At 36.1% G+C, this 14,038-nt stretch overlaps 1 protein-coding gene across 8 annotated transcripts in view; it reads left to right on the forward strand.

The window, feature by feature from the left end:
• The window catches only part of FAM13A (family with sequence similarity 13 member A), a 393,400-nt gene that overhangs the window by 272,527 nt on the left and 106,835 nt on the right, over nucleotides 1–14,038 (forward strand). For all 8 annotated transcript variants that reach the window (XM_032239626.1, XM_032239624.1, XM_032239629.1 and 5 more), the window contains one exon: nucleotides 364–527. In XM_032239626.1, the coding sequence (XP_032095517.1) occupies nucleotides 364–527 (164 nt within the window). The remainder of the gene's footprint in view (nucleotides 1–363; nucleotides 528–14,038) is intronic.

Raw genomic sequence — 14,038 nt, forward strand, 5'->3', positions numbered from 1 at the left:
TATTTCCTTCAACCAAAGTTCCCAGTCTGACATACTCCCACCATTTCTCACTACATAGAATGATTATTCTAAGGAGGGGTGGGCCTGGGGAAGATTTCACTCAGAATAGAAGCCGTCTGAGTAGGGCATGGGGTATAGAAGGTTTGAATGTTCTCCTTGGAAATATTTGTATCTCCCCTTCCCTGTGCCCTTTGCTATATAATTTTTATATGTATTTTAAATTTCATTTTAAGCTTGATATTTTTCTGGGATGTTATAAATTGGATTATTGCAACATTGGAATAAATTGTCCTTTTTCAAAAACTTAATTTGAAAGACATTAACATTTATCTTGCTTTCCCCCACCCCTCTTTTTTCTTGTAGATCCCAAAGTCCAGGAGTGAGGGATCTATTCACGCCCACAGAGTACTGCAACCAGAGCTATCTGATGGCATTCCTCAGCTCAGCCTGTGGCTAAGTCGTAGAAAATCCTGCTTGGAAGACATGAATTCAACAGAGGATGCTCATAGTGCCAACTTGGCATCCAGGTTGGCATGTTTTCTTTACACAGTCCATGTTGTATGATCTGCTCTGATGTTTAGGCCCACATATATAGGTGTTTCTGCATTGATCTACCACTGGAGTTAACAGGACTTAGATCAGTAAAAATATTTAAAATTCACTCTGTGCTTTAAGAATCTTCTGACTAATAGTTCTTATCACAGAAGCATTCTAGTTGTTTTGTTTTCTGGATTGAAACAAGTGATTTAATCAACAGAAGTTATGTCAGGCTCATAGTTAATGTTGAATTGTTATTTTTGGATGCTTTTTCATAGTGTGTTCAATGGAAGGTATTATCTGCAATTTAGAGATCAAAGCTGTCACTAGAACCAGCTCTCACAAACCAATTTTGAATGTTGCTTTTTAACCATTATGTTCCACATTATAACTGAAAGCAGACTTCTCTGGTACACTTGAAGAAAAAGAACTGCAATTTTCTTTTCTTTCTTTCTTTCTTTCTTTTTTTTTTTTTTAAAGAGAGGCTTGCTCTGTCACCCCCCACGCTAGAGTGCAGTGGCACTATCTCAGTTCGCTGCAACCTCCACCTCCTGGGTTCAAGCAATTCTCTTGCCTCATCTTCCCAAGTAGCTGAGACTACAGGCATATGCCACCACACCTGGTTAAATTTTTTGTATTTTTAGTAGAGACGGGGTTTTACCATGTTGGTCAGGCTGGTGTGGAACTCCTGACCTCAAATGATCCACCTACTTTGGCCTCCCAAAGTGCTGGGATTACAGTCATGAGCCACTGCACCTGGCCACAATTTTCTTAAAATAGGTAAATTTGGGCTTGAATCTTATTTACTACTAGAATTTCTATAATTCTAGAAATTATACCATTTTTCATTTTAAGAATGTCATAGACCTTATAACCTATTTTTAAAATAAAAATCCTCCAGGAAATTGAAAGAAGACATTAAACAGAGAAATAATGTAGTAAGGAGCTTGCCACTTTGTATTGCCTTATAGAAGACATGGCATTTGAGCTGGATCTGATGAAGGTAATTTAAATGATGAAGATAATTTAGTAGGAAGAGAAAGAATACAAGAGTATTGTAGATATGCTTATTTAGGAGGTATAACAGGTATTTTGGAAATTGCAAACTGGAATTAGTTGGAGATAAGGCTGGAAAGATAGAGTGAGGCCATGTCATTGAGGACCTTGAATGCCTGGTTCAAGTAGTTTTTCACTCTTTCATTTGTTAAACAAATGTTTGGGTGGTTCACCTCTGCTTCCAGGTACTGCTTTAAAACTGGAGATGCAGAGGAATGAACAAAACCAGTCAGGTCCCTGTGTTAAGGAATCGTACATTCTAATGAAGAAAGCAATAGAGAAACATAATAGAAAAAAAGACTGTGAAGAAGATAATTTTAGCTCTAATAAATTGAAAGTATTAAGAAATTGTAACAATTTAATATAATAGACTGATGCAAAGATCATTTTAGTTTGAGTAGTCAGGGAAAGCTTGTTCTGAGACATAAGGAGGAGGAGAAAGTCTGTAAAAATCAAAGAAAGAGCATTCCAGGCAGAGATTATAGCCAATGCAAAAGAACAGAAATAGGAGAACCTGTATTTTATCCAAGAGGTAATAAGAAGCTAATGAAAATGTGAGCTGGGTAGGGAGGTGATAGGTACCATGGGGACTTAGTATATTAGCAAAAGTAACCTTCCATCAGTGTGCAGGATGGACTGGAAGAGGTAGAATCTGGAGACAATTGCAGTGTTCGTTCCTTCAACAGATGTTAATCTTTATTAAGATCTAGTTATGTGGCAGTTACTGGAAAGACATAAATCTCCCACTTGGGAAGATAGAAGATGGCTGAATACAAGTCAATAATTAGCCTTAAAGACACATTTACTACATGCCTGTTATGTACTAGACACTGAAATCATAAATAAGATTCAGGTGCTTCTCTTGAGAAACATAAAATACAATTCAAAATACATAGAAACATAAAATACAATTCAAATACAGTATAAAACACATGCAGTTTATCAGACAGGGAGATTGAGATAAGGGCGCCACTGGAAGAAAAAGCAACAAGTGTGAGAACATTCAGGGGAGTGAGGACAATTTGGGGGAGAACTGCAAGTGTGGCAGTAGATTCAGGACATCCGCAGTGTAGAATGTAGACTGCAGGGGAAGGTCAAGGTGAATTAAGAAACTAAGCTAAATAGGTCAGATCATGAAAACCTATATCCCGTATTTGGATTTTTTTCTTGAAAACGATAGGCAGTAATTCTAAGAATATAAGTAGAAAAATGATATAAATAGATTTGTGTCTTATCAAAACCCCAATGACAACCGTGGAAAGGAAAGAAACATGGAAAGACGAATGGAAATAATAAGGGGTGCTGGGAGACCAGCAAGCAGGCTGTTGGAGCAATTCAGTGCAGATAAGAGCCTTCATGAAGTCGTTGTCAGTTACTGAGAACGAGCAGGTGTGGACAAGTCTTCATCCCTTGAAGATATGGGAGAGAATAGACTGCTGCTCACAGGAGGGCTTGGTCCAGAAAGAGTTGGAGTTTTTCAATGTTTATTGTGTTACATCTGGGGTATTTAAATATTTTAATGAATCAAATGTAGGTAGGGAGGCAGAGCCAGTGTGAGCTGATGTTGCAAGCTAGGAGGTAATAGAACAAGGACCTCTAGGAGGGAATCCGGAGACTAGGTGGTCACATCTTGTGTAAGGCAGCTTGGGTGTTGTACAACCCCAAGGACACTTTTCGCAATATAACCTCTGTGAACAAACTGTGCCGGGCAATGCACCTTCTGCACAGCAGAGAGGAAAGGTCGTAAGCAGTGGAAGAATTAGCCTTGGCCAATGAGGAACAGCTAAGAAAAGAATAAGGGGCACAGATACAAAATGCTAGTCCTCTGCAGTTTTCTTCTCTAGTTTAAAAACCTGAGTCAAGTGGCTAGGTGACAAGAGCTAGTGTCCATGTTATTTTACCAAATTACCTTGTAAAGAATTATGTCAAGAATGCCTTAAGTAAAATAGAGAAAAAAAATTTTAATATTTGTTGTTTATGTCATTTTTATTCATCCAATCAGAAAATGAAAATAAGTTTTTTGCTTCTAAAGTTAACAAGAAAAGAGCCTCCTTTTTTTCTGAGAAGGAATCAGTACTTCTGAGATCAAAATCAAGAAGTGAGATTATGGAGAGAAGGCACAGCTAACCATTGCTGTAGCAACGATTTGTTCTTCCCGTGGGCATATATTATCCCCAGTTAAAACAAATCCATAGCTGTATTTATAAATTTCTTATATATTTTCTAGTTTGTTTGTTTGTTTTTGGAGACAGGCTTTCACTCTGTCACCCAAGCTAGAGTACACTGGTACAACCTCAGCTCACTTCAGCCTTGACTTCCTGAGCTCAAACAATCCACCCACCTCGGCATCCCAAAATGCTGGGATTACAGGCATGAGCCCCCATGTCCAGCCCAACTTTCTAGTTTCTAAAAATAGAGCCAGGCAGGCTTAAAGGTCTAGATACAGCAACATCATTCATGTTTAACCTGGCACCTTCATCACACAGAAACTTTTTCAAGATACAGTAGATCTTCCTGCCTCTATCCATAGATCTACTGTATCTGTGAAGAGATGTTTACTTTTTAATTTGACTTAACTCCTTGTGACACAAATTATCAAAAGATAATTGGAGATAATTAAAATAAATTTAATTAAAACGAAATTTCAAATTCTTTCTATATCTTGAAGTAACCAAATTATTTTAAGTGTAACATAATCATATTTTTATTTCAAAAATGAAATTATGAAGCTATTTTCATTTGCAGTTACTTGCCAGAAGAACTTATTGGCTAGTTCATATATTTTAAATTAAAAAATAAATATGCATGTGTACAAAATACACAGAACCCACAAAATCTTTCTCCAAATCTTCTACTTAACAATTTATTATTTGTCCCAGTCTTAAATGGTAATATCACTTGGTAAAGTTACTAAAAGTCACCGAATTGTAGAAACAGGTAGGTTTTATCATATGTAAAATATACCTCAGTGATACTGTTTAAACAAATACAAATGTAAAAAAAAGTTGAAGTGAGGAGGGATGTGCTTTATTTTTTTTTTTAATTTATTTATCATACTTTAAGCTCTGGGGTACATGTGCAGATTGTGCAGGTTTGTTACATAGGTATACACGTGCCATGGCAGTGGTTTGCTGCATCCATTGCCCTGTCATCTACATTAGGTATTTCTCCTAATGCTATCCCTCCCCAATCTCCCCAACCCCTGATATCCCTCCCCTAGTCTCCCAACCCCTCAGGTCCTGGTGTATGATGTTCCCCTCCCTGTGTCCATGTCTTCTCATTGTTCAACATCCATTTATGAGTGAGAATATGTGGTGTTTGGTTTTCTGTTCTTGTGTCAGTTTGCTGAGAATGATGGTTTCCAGTTTCATCCATTTCCCTGCAAAGGACACGAACTGATCCTTTTTTATGGCTGCATAATATTTCATGGTGTATATGTGCCACATTTTCTTTATCCAATCTATCATTGATGGGCATTTGGGTTGGTTCCAAGTCTTTGCTATTGCGAACAGTGCTGCAATAAATACACATGTGTATGTGTCTTTATAATAGAATGATTTATAATCCTTTGGGTGTATACCCAGTGATGGGATTGTTGAGTCAAATGATATTTCTATTTCTAGATCTTTGAGGAATTGCCACACTGCTTTCCACAATGGTTGAACTAATTTACACTCTACCAACAGTATAAAAGTGTTCCTATTTCTCCACATCCTCTCCAGCATCTATTGTCTCCTGATTTTTTAATGATTGCCATTCTAATTGGTGTTAGGTGGTATCTCAATATGGTTTTGATTTGTATTTCTCCAATGACCAATGATGATGAGCTTTTTTATATATGTTTGTTGGCTGCATAAATGTCTTCTTTTGAAAAGTGCCTGTTTATATCCTTTGCCCACTTATTGTTTTGTTTGTTTGTTTGTTTGTTTGTTTTTCTTGTAAATCTGTTTAAGTTCCTTATAGATTCTGGGTATTAGCCCTTTGTCAGATAGTAGATTGCAAAAATTTTTTCCTATTCTGTTGGTTGCCGGTTCACTCTACTGATAATTTCTTTTGCTGTGCAGAAGCTCTTATGTTTAATTAGACACCATTGGTCTACTTTGGCTTTTGTTGCCATTGCTTTTGGTGTTTTAGTCATGAAGGCTTTGCCTATACCTGTGTCCTGAATGGTATTGCCTAGGTTTTCACCTTTAACAAGAATGCCACTTTATTACAAAATGCTAGAATACAGCCATTGTTATTAAGTTAATGCTATCTGAAGAGAGAGTTAATGTTTGTTACATTTTAAGAGATTTTGTCCTTCATACTTTTCTTTGACTACATCAGAGCATGGTGGCGGAATAAAGATCAGGTTCTCATGAAAAATAATTCCTAAGGAGGGAGAGGAAGAGGGGGATAAGCTCTTTGTTTTCTCATCCTGGCAGGATTCCAAATTGTAGCTTACTGTACCATAATCAAAAGTTATTGAAGTAATCAGTATTTCAGGCAGACATTAAAACAGAAAAGAAAAAAGCTGAAACATCTCAGAAGTTTCATTTAAAAAATCATAGTTCCATTGTTTGTAACCAGAAAGGTTAACCAGCTTGCTACGAGGATTAAGGCAACCTCTGTGACTACAGGAAAATTGTCATTAGGTTTGAGTGTCAACAGAAGTTCATGGCCTTTCAAGGTACCATAGATAAGTTAACAATTAATGAAAGTTTTGTACTCGGGGGTCTCATAAAGAGATTAATATTAAATGCTTTTATTTTCTATAAAGAAATAGCTACCACTATGCCAAATATTTATCTAAAATAATATGAAGAATACAGAGTTAAAGAAAATGTCTTTGCTTTTCTTACAGATGTGTTCTTAATTTGATAGATAAGTGGGGGAATCATGATAAATTACTTTTCAGTGTATATTAAAAATAAACCTTACCATGGGAGAGTGTGTTTCAGATGAGAGTTGTTCTGTTCTAAAAGTACTTTCTTATCTATTTATTCCTTTTCCTAATACTTTTTCATTATCTAGGATATACATTCTTCTTCAAAAATTTAATACATCACTTATGGCTAAATTCCCTTTGATTCTCTGACTTCACGATTCTAATTCACTCCCTTCTCCCCCAAGGGTAACTGCTATTACAGGTTTCGTTATGTGTTCTTCCGGGCTTATTTCTATGTATTTACCCAGGAATGTATCTCACCCATTTTTTCAATTTTTTAAAAAAACATTTTTTCATTATAATAAATGTATTGTGGTACTTCACAGAGTCTTGAAAATTCTATTTCCTGTATTGCTTCCTCTTGCTGTGATGTTCCTTCATTCTTCGCCCTTCTGTCCGAAGTGCACTGTCCTCAAAGTCTCCTTCCTAGGCTGTCTGCTCTCTGTCTCTCTGTTGTTTTTTCCATGGCTAACCTAGTGCCACAGAAGAAAAAAGTCAGAAATCAGTATCTCGGGCCTGAGCTCAGTCCTAAGTCTCCAGTGCTGCCAGACAATCTACACTTCAGGATGTACCTTAAACTCACTACGCCCAAACAGAACTCATTCTCGTTTTTCTGTCTCAACTTTGCTCTGTATTTCATTCTTCCAACCACCAGACTCAAAGCCTTTTCTGTCATCAGTCACCAATCCTTGTCAGTAGTTTTTTTCAGTGTCTCCAACATCGCTAGTCTCATTTTTTTCCTCATGATCTCAACCGTAATGTAGGTCTCCATCACCTTGTGGTTAGAAAATGATTACATTTTATCCATTCCACTAACATTACTGGATTCATGTTCATCACACAAATTATTCCATTGCCTCTGTCTTCAACTCTTAATTCTATGTGATGGGTTCTGGTTCTGTATTTCCCATTCAGACTTCTCTGCTGAGTCTCACTCATGTCACTCTAACAGACATGTCTTCCCAGTCCCTCAGATAACCTAAACCCTTCCCCTCCTCTTTACCCCTATCATCCAGGCATAGCCAGCCAATTCCAAAATGCTCTTCGACAACCTCACTGCTCAGTGTCTTTATTTGGCCCCACAGCTTCCTCACCCCTACCATCTCCACAGACACTGGAGTTTAAACAGATTCCGCTCCTGCTCAGATCTATATAGTAGCTTACTTGTGCCTAGCCTACAAGGGACCCCTTCCTCTGCCCTCTACCTGTTTCTCCAGGTGTCTTTTCTCCACCTCTGTGCTTGTCTTTCTTTCATACCTAGAGCCAGCAGAGAACCCCTACTTTCCAGGACTATCTTGGTTTCAGATAATCTCTTCAAGATCTGATCATGTATCATATTTTGTCTTTATATTTGCTTTACAAATTATAATAACCCTATACATAACATGTTTTGGCTACATCACACTTTTGTCAGTCAGCCCTGTAACAGTCATCTCAGATCTGCAAAATGACCTTGCATGAAGAATCCATGATTCTGAAAAGGTTATTCATTTCACAAATATTTATTGAGTTAGATGAATTATACAGGATCATATAGTTATTATAGTTTCAGGCTGAGATTAAATATAGGTCTTCTAATATTTCACTATTATTTCCTACCTGATTTCTACCTTGAGTTCCTTTCCCACATAAAAAGTATGTTTTTATATATTCTTTCCAAACTGATGATGAGTTAGTTTCTGAAGGAGAGAGACTGTGTCTTAGGCCTCCTTTGTGTTCATGCCAGTACCGAGGGGGCATGTACTCAGTTGGTGCTACCCTAGTCATTATTGTGATATTGTTATATGTGCCCAAGGATTTGAATTTGAATTCCACTGTCAGATGAGAGGACTGACCTTTCTTCCTCTAGCTGAGCTAGAACTAGGTTAGAGATTGAAGTCTGACTCTAAAATAATTGATTTTTTTTAACGTGTCAGTTTTCTCTCTTGTGATGCTTAGAAAATACTGACCCAAGGGAACCCTGCATTGCACACCCTTAGAGATAGTGAAGACGTCAGGACAGCTGTACACTCTCATTGTCCCCGCACAGTCTCTGTCCATCCTGTTGCATGTCTGTCAGTAAATGTGCTGCATATCTATCTGGGAGAAATCCATTGTTTTACAAGGCTCATAATATTTCTATGCAGCTCTCTGTGCTTGTGGCAGAAAGTGTGTGCCTTGTGACACTTGTCAAAGAACACTGTATAATTTAATAATGCATTACAATAGTGTATTTCATGAGAATCAAAGTTTCAGCAGTATTAATAATGAATCAACGTTTGACAACCTTAACTGTAACCATTGCCCTTCAAGGTATCTAATCTGCAATGAAATATGACTGACTTCATTTCTGAAGTCCAGCCAGCCAGAAAAGCAGTCATAACTATCCTGTGTTTGTACTTCGTAAAGGGCACTCCAATTACTTCCTGAACATGTGTTTGTTCCCTTACAGTGTTTCACTCTCTGCTACTTGGAGCCAAGTTTCAGAGTTTTTTAATTGACTATTGAAGCTGAAATGAAGCAAGCATTCCTAGATACAAGATTTATAATCATATCATGTACAATATAATTTGAAAAATCACCAAATATCATAGCCGACTGCAGGGGCGCCTGCAGTGGCACCCATATGAATGAGGGAGTGTCTCAGGCTGCTTTGTGAAAAGCACAGCGTGAGCTTCAGCATGCAATTCCCCTGCAGAGCTGCCATTTCCTGAGATGTTTCCACTCTCTGTCTTTCATAAGAAAGATGTATTGAAAGGTAGACTCAAAAAGGGTCCCAACCTCTCAAACTGGATTACAAGAAATATCTAACTGTATATGCAGCAGACCATTTTGTAATTTATTCTTGACTGCCACTAGCTCCCATGAAAAATATCCCAAGGTCTTAGATAAACTATTTCATATAAGCAACTTATCTATTAAAAATATTTTCTAGGCTTTAACTTCAGTCTCTTTTTCAAATGAAAGTCTCTGATATTTCCCTCAGTAGTTTGATTTTTAAAGAACAAATTGTTCTCTACTCATTTACCAAAATCTGCCCTTCAGTACAATTGCTATGACTACTTGAATTTTGACATTTTACTGGAATCCAAATTTCAATTAAAATTTTTTTTCTAATTTTGTTTAGAGTATGAGTAGTTGATGAAATGGTAGATAAGTCATGGTAAAGAAATATATTGTCATATCTTCAGATCGTTCTAGTAGCATATAGATCATCAGAGTATATCTGGACTCTTGTGGTCTCAGCTGGATTTATTTCAGTAATTAAAGTTAACAAATTGTTATTGGACACAGCCCATGTACTGCATGTATGAACTGGGCACAGAAGGGCCAGACAGAACTAAGGCGTGGTGTGGATTGTTGGGTGTCTACCAGAACATTAATTGAGACAAACAAATACATGATTAGCAATAATACACAATAGAAAGAGGTTTAAAAGCAGCACAATAGAAGTCATGTAAAACCAAAGAAGACTTGTTCAATAAAGTTCAAGGTCTTCAAAAGTCTTTAAAAATCTGGCTAAGCCTGCCTTCCTGGTTTACACTTCTACGGGTCTTCATTCTATATCTGAGCTACATCACAACCACATTATTTCAAATGTAGTAGTTTCACACTTCCGTATCTCTGCTAACATTTTCCCTTTTACCTGAGTGCCCTTCTCCCACTTTGTCAATAGTCACTTTAAATTTCTTCTTGCCTATGAGGTTCCCTGTAACTCTTGCACATTTTATTTTGTGTCTCTCTTTCACTTAGCTTATGTTTTGAAGGTTCATCCATGTTGTAGCATGTATCAGTGCTTCACTCCTTTTTATGTCTGAATAATATTTCATTGTATGAACCACATTTTGCTTATCCATTCTTTAGTTGATGGACGTTTGGGTTGGACTTACTTTTTGGCTATTATGAGTAATAATAGCATGAATATTTCTGTAGAAGCCTTCGGACGGGCATATGTTTTCAGTTCTCTTTGGTATAAGCCTAGGGGTGGAATTGCTGAGTCATATGTTAAATCTATGTTTAACATTTTAAGGAATGACAAAGCAGCTGCTTAATTTTGCATTCCTTTCAACAATGTTTGATGGTTCCAGTTTCACTACATCTTCACCAGCACTTGTTATTGTCTGTTCTTGTATTATAGCCATCCTACTGGATGTGAAGTGATGTCTCATTGTGTTTTGATTTGCATTGCCCTCATGAATAATAATGTTGAACATCTTTTCATGTGTTTAATGGCCAATTATATATCTTCTTTAGATAAATGTCTTTTCAAATTCTCTGTTCATTTTTTATTCTGGATATAAGACTCTTATCAGATATATGGTATGCAAATATTTTCTCATAATCTATGGGTTGTCTTTTCAATTTTTTGATAGGGTCTTTTGAAACACAAAATTTTAAATTTTGATGAAGTCCAATTAATCTATTATTTTTCTTGTTTTTAATTTTGATGTCACATCTAATAACTGTTGCCTAATCCAAGATCATGAAGATTTATATATATATTTTTTTTTCTAAGAGTTTTATAGTTTTAGTTCTTACATTTAGTTCTTTTACCAATTTTGAGTTAGTTTTTACTTATGATGTGTGGTATGGATCTAGCTTCATTCTTTTGCATGTGTATATCCATTTGTCCCAGCACCATTTGCTGAAAAGAATATTATTTTCCCGTGGAATTGTTTTGGCCCTCTTGTCAAAACTCTGTACCTAATTTTTCAAAAAGCTAATTTAGAATTCTCACTCTTCTCCCTCCCACCTTCATTTTCTGAGAACATTAACTTTCAGTTCAATAGAGATGTGAACATGGTTTATATCTACAAAATGTTAAAGCACAGTCTAGAGGTTTTTATCTTATTTCACAGCAGTAATCAGGAAAGACTGCTCTTATCCTCCTACCTCCCAAATCTACCAACATATTCACATCTGCATCCTTGTAGTCTGCCTTCTCTCCCATTACAGTGGATGAGCTGAACTTGGACGTCTCTAGGGTTGTGTATGTGTATTCTCATATGTGTCCTCTGAATCTCATTCCCTCTCCCTCACCCAAGGGCTGTGTTCCAATAATCACCTCCCTCCTTTATAGCATCAGTTTTCCCATTTTTCTAGACTAGTCCCATCAGCAAAGAAATGTGCAGTAAGTAGCTCTCAACATTTTTGTAATCCCTCTCTAGAAACCATATCCCTCTTCTCCATTGGAGCAAATGTCTGATCAAGGATTATATGTACTTCCGTCTTTATATCCTTTCCTCTCATTCTTCAACCCGCGTACCACTTAATGTCTTCTTGTTAAGAACAACAACCTCTATCATGGCAAATCCAAAGGTCAGTCTACTGTTCTCATCTTACTGTCTCTCTCTCAACATTATTTGATCCAACGGATCACTCCTTTTTGAAGCACTTTCTTCATTTTGCTTAATATAACATCAGTGTCTCCTGGTTTTCCTCTGGCTTTACTGGATATCTTTTCTTAGTCTCTTTTGTATAAACTTTCTTCTTTTTCAGACTTCTCAAATTTAGAGAACCCCAAGTCTCAGTCCTCTGACATCCTCTCAACTTATACCCATTCCCGGGTGCTTTCATTCAGTTCTATGATTTTAAATACTATCTTTACTCATAAGCCTCCAAAATTATACTTCTAGCTCTAGCCTCTTCATTATATTCCAGATTGTTATATACAGTTGGCAAGACCAGCTACTTAGTTCTCCCCATCCTTCCCTCAGAGCAATGTTGGGGTCTGGATTCAATAATTATTAAACATGTTAAGATGTTGACAGAAAAGCATGAGGCCCTTCTGAGTATGGGCTCTGTGAGACTGTGCTTTTCTTTTTTGTTTTGTTTAGGGACAGGGTCTTGCTATGTCGACCAGGCTGGTCTCAAACTCCTGGCCTCAAGTGATCCTCCCATCTCAGCCTCCCAAAGTAGTAGATTACAGGTGTGAGCCACTGTGCCCAGCCAAAACTGTACATTTTATATGCCGTTGCCAGTTAACTATCTGAGAAATCCACTTCAATATTTAACGAGCATCTCACATTCGATCTACATGCAATAGAATTCCTAATTTACACTCCTAATTTATGTATTTTGCCTTGTCTGTTGACTGTCTCTTCCACGAGATCGTAAGCTCCATAAGGGCAGGAGCTTCCATTTTATTTACTCCTCTGTATCCTCTATTGCCTTAAAGAGTACTTGTTGAATGAATAAATAGATGTGTGCTTTATTTTAATAAATAAGGTTTGGCTTTTATTTTTATAAATTTGAAATAATAACTATTTTATAAAATATTTCTGTTAGATCTAGAACCCCTGCCAGGTGGATTACATATCAAAACATAAACATAAAATAGCAAAAGTATTGAAAGACAATATGAGTATATATGTTACAAAAGTGTAGTTAAAAAAAAAAGAGAGAGGGAGGTTTCACAGTGTAACATTATTAGAATTCTAAATGTCAAAAATAAAACAAAAGCCCAGGAACAAAAATAACATGATGATAAAAGTATCTGCACTATATAGAGAGAACATTTATTGTTGTTTACATGGAGAGAATACATGTAAAACAATTGTAAAAACACAAAACAGGAGAAAAGTGAAAAAATGCTGTGAACAGAAAATTCACAACAGTAGAAGTATAATCTCACTAATAATCAGAGAAATTTAGAGCTGCATCACCCAATGTTTATGAGCATAGAAGAAAATAAACACTTAACTGCAGGTAGAAGGGCAAGTCCTGGAGTGAAGTTTGTCACCATTTATCAAACAGCTAAAAATGTGTATTTTCTTTTATACTCATTAATTATCCTAGGAAATTATTCTTCAGATATCATTCTCAATGTGCTGAAAGATAGAGCTTCAAGATTTTTGTTCATCACATTTTTATTTTAGCACTCTTTTTTCATATTCAATGCTTAATAATATGGAGTCATAAAATAAGCTGTTACAAATTATATTTTGCTGCACAATAGCAGTTTTCAAAACTTATTTTTCAAGACCTTTTGGTATATTGTTCTGCTTAGGTATATCTGTGGGGGATTAGTTTCAGGACCTCCCTCGGATACCAAAATTCATGGATACTTAAGTCCCTGATATAAATGATGTTGTATTTGCATATAACATACGCACATTTTCTCATATACTTTAAATCAACTATAGATTACTTATAATACCTAATACTATGTAAATGCTATTTAAAGTGTTGTTATATTGTTTAGGGAATAACGACAAGAAAAGAAAGTCTGTGAATGTTCAGTAAAGAAGCACTTTTTTCCCAAATATTATTGATCTTAGGTTGGTTCAATCTATAGATGTGGAACCCACCAATACAAACGGCCAACTGTATTCTTAAACGTTACCGAGAACACAAAGAAATTTATGTGGGCTATATCTATTGACCTATAGATATAACTGAAAAATAAAGAGTTTTAATATGAATTTATCACTATTTAAAAATAATCATTTTAACATAAATGCTTTTTGTTTGTTTTGGTTTTTTTTATTTGTTTTTTTTTTTTTTTTTTTTTTTTTTTTTTTTTTTTTTTTTTTTTTT

Source organism: Sapajus apella, unplaced genomic scaffold, assembly GCF_009761245.1.
Source record: "Sapajus apella isolate SASKATOON/1434 unplaced genomic scaffold, GSC_monkey_1.0 scaffold45, whole genome shotgun sequence".
Classification (NCBI taxonomy): Eukaryota; Metazoa; Chordata; class Mammalia; order Primates; family Cebidae; genus Sapajus; species Sapajus apella.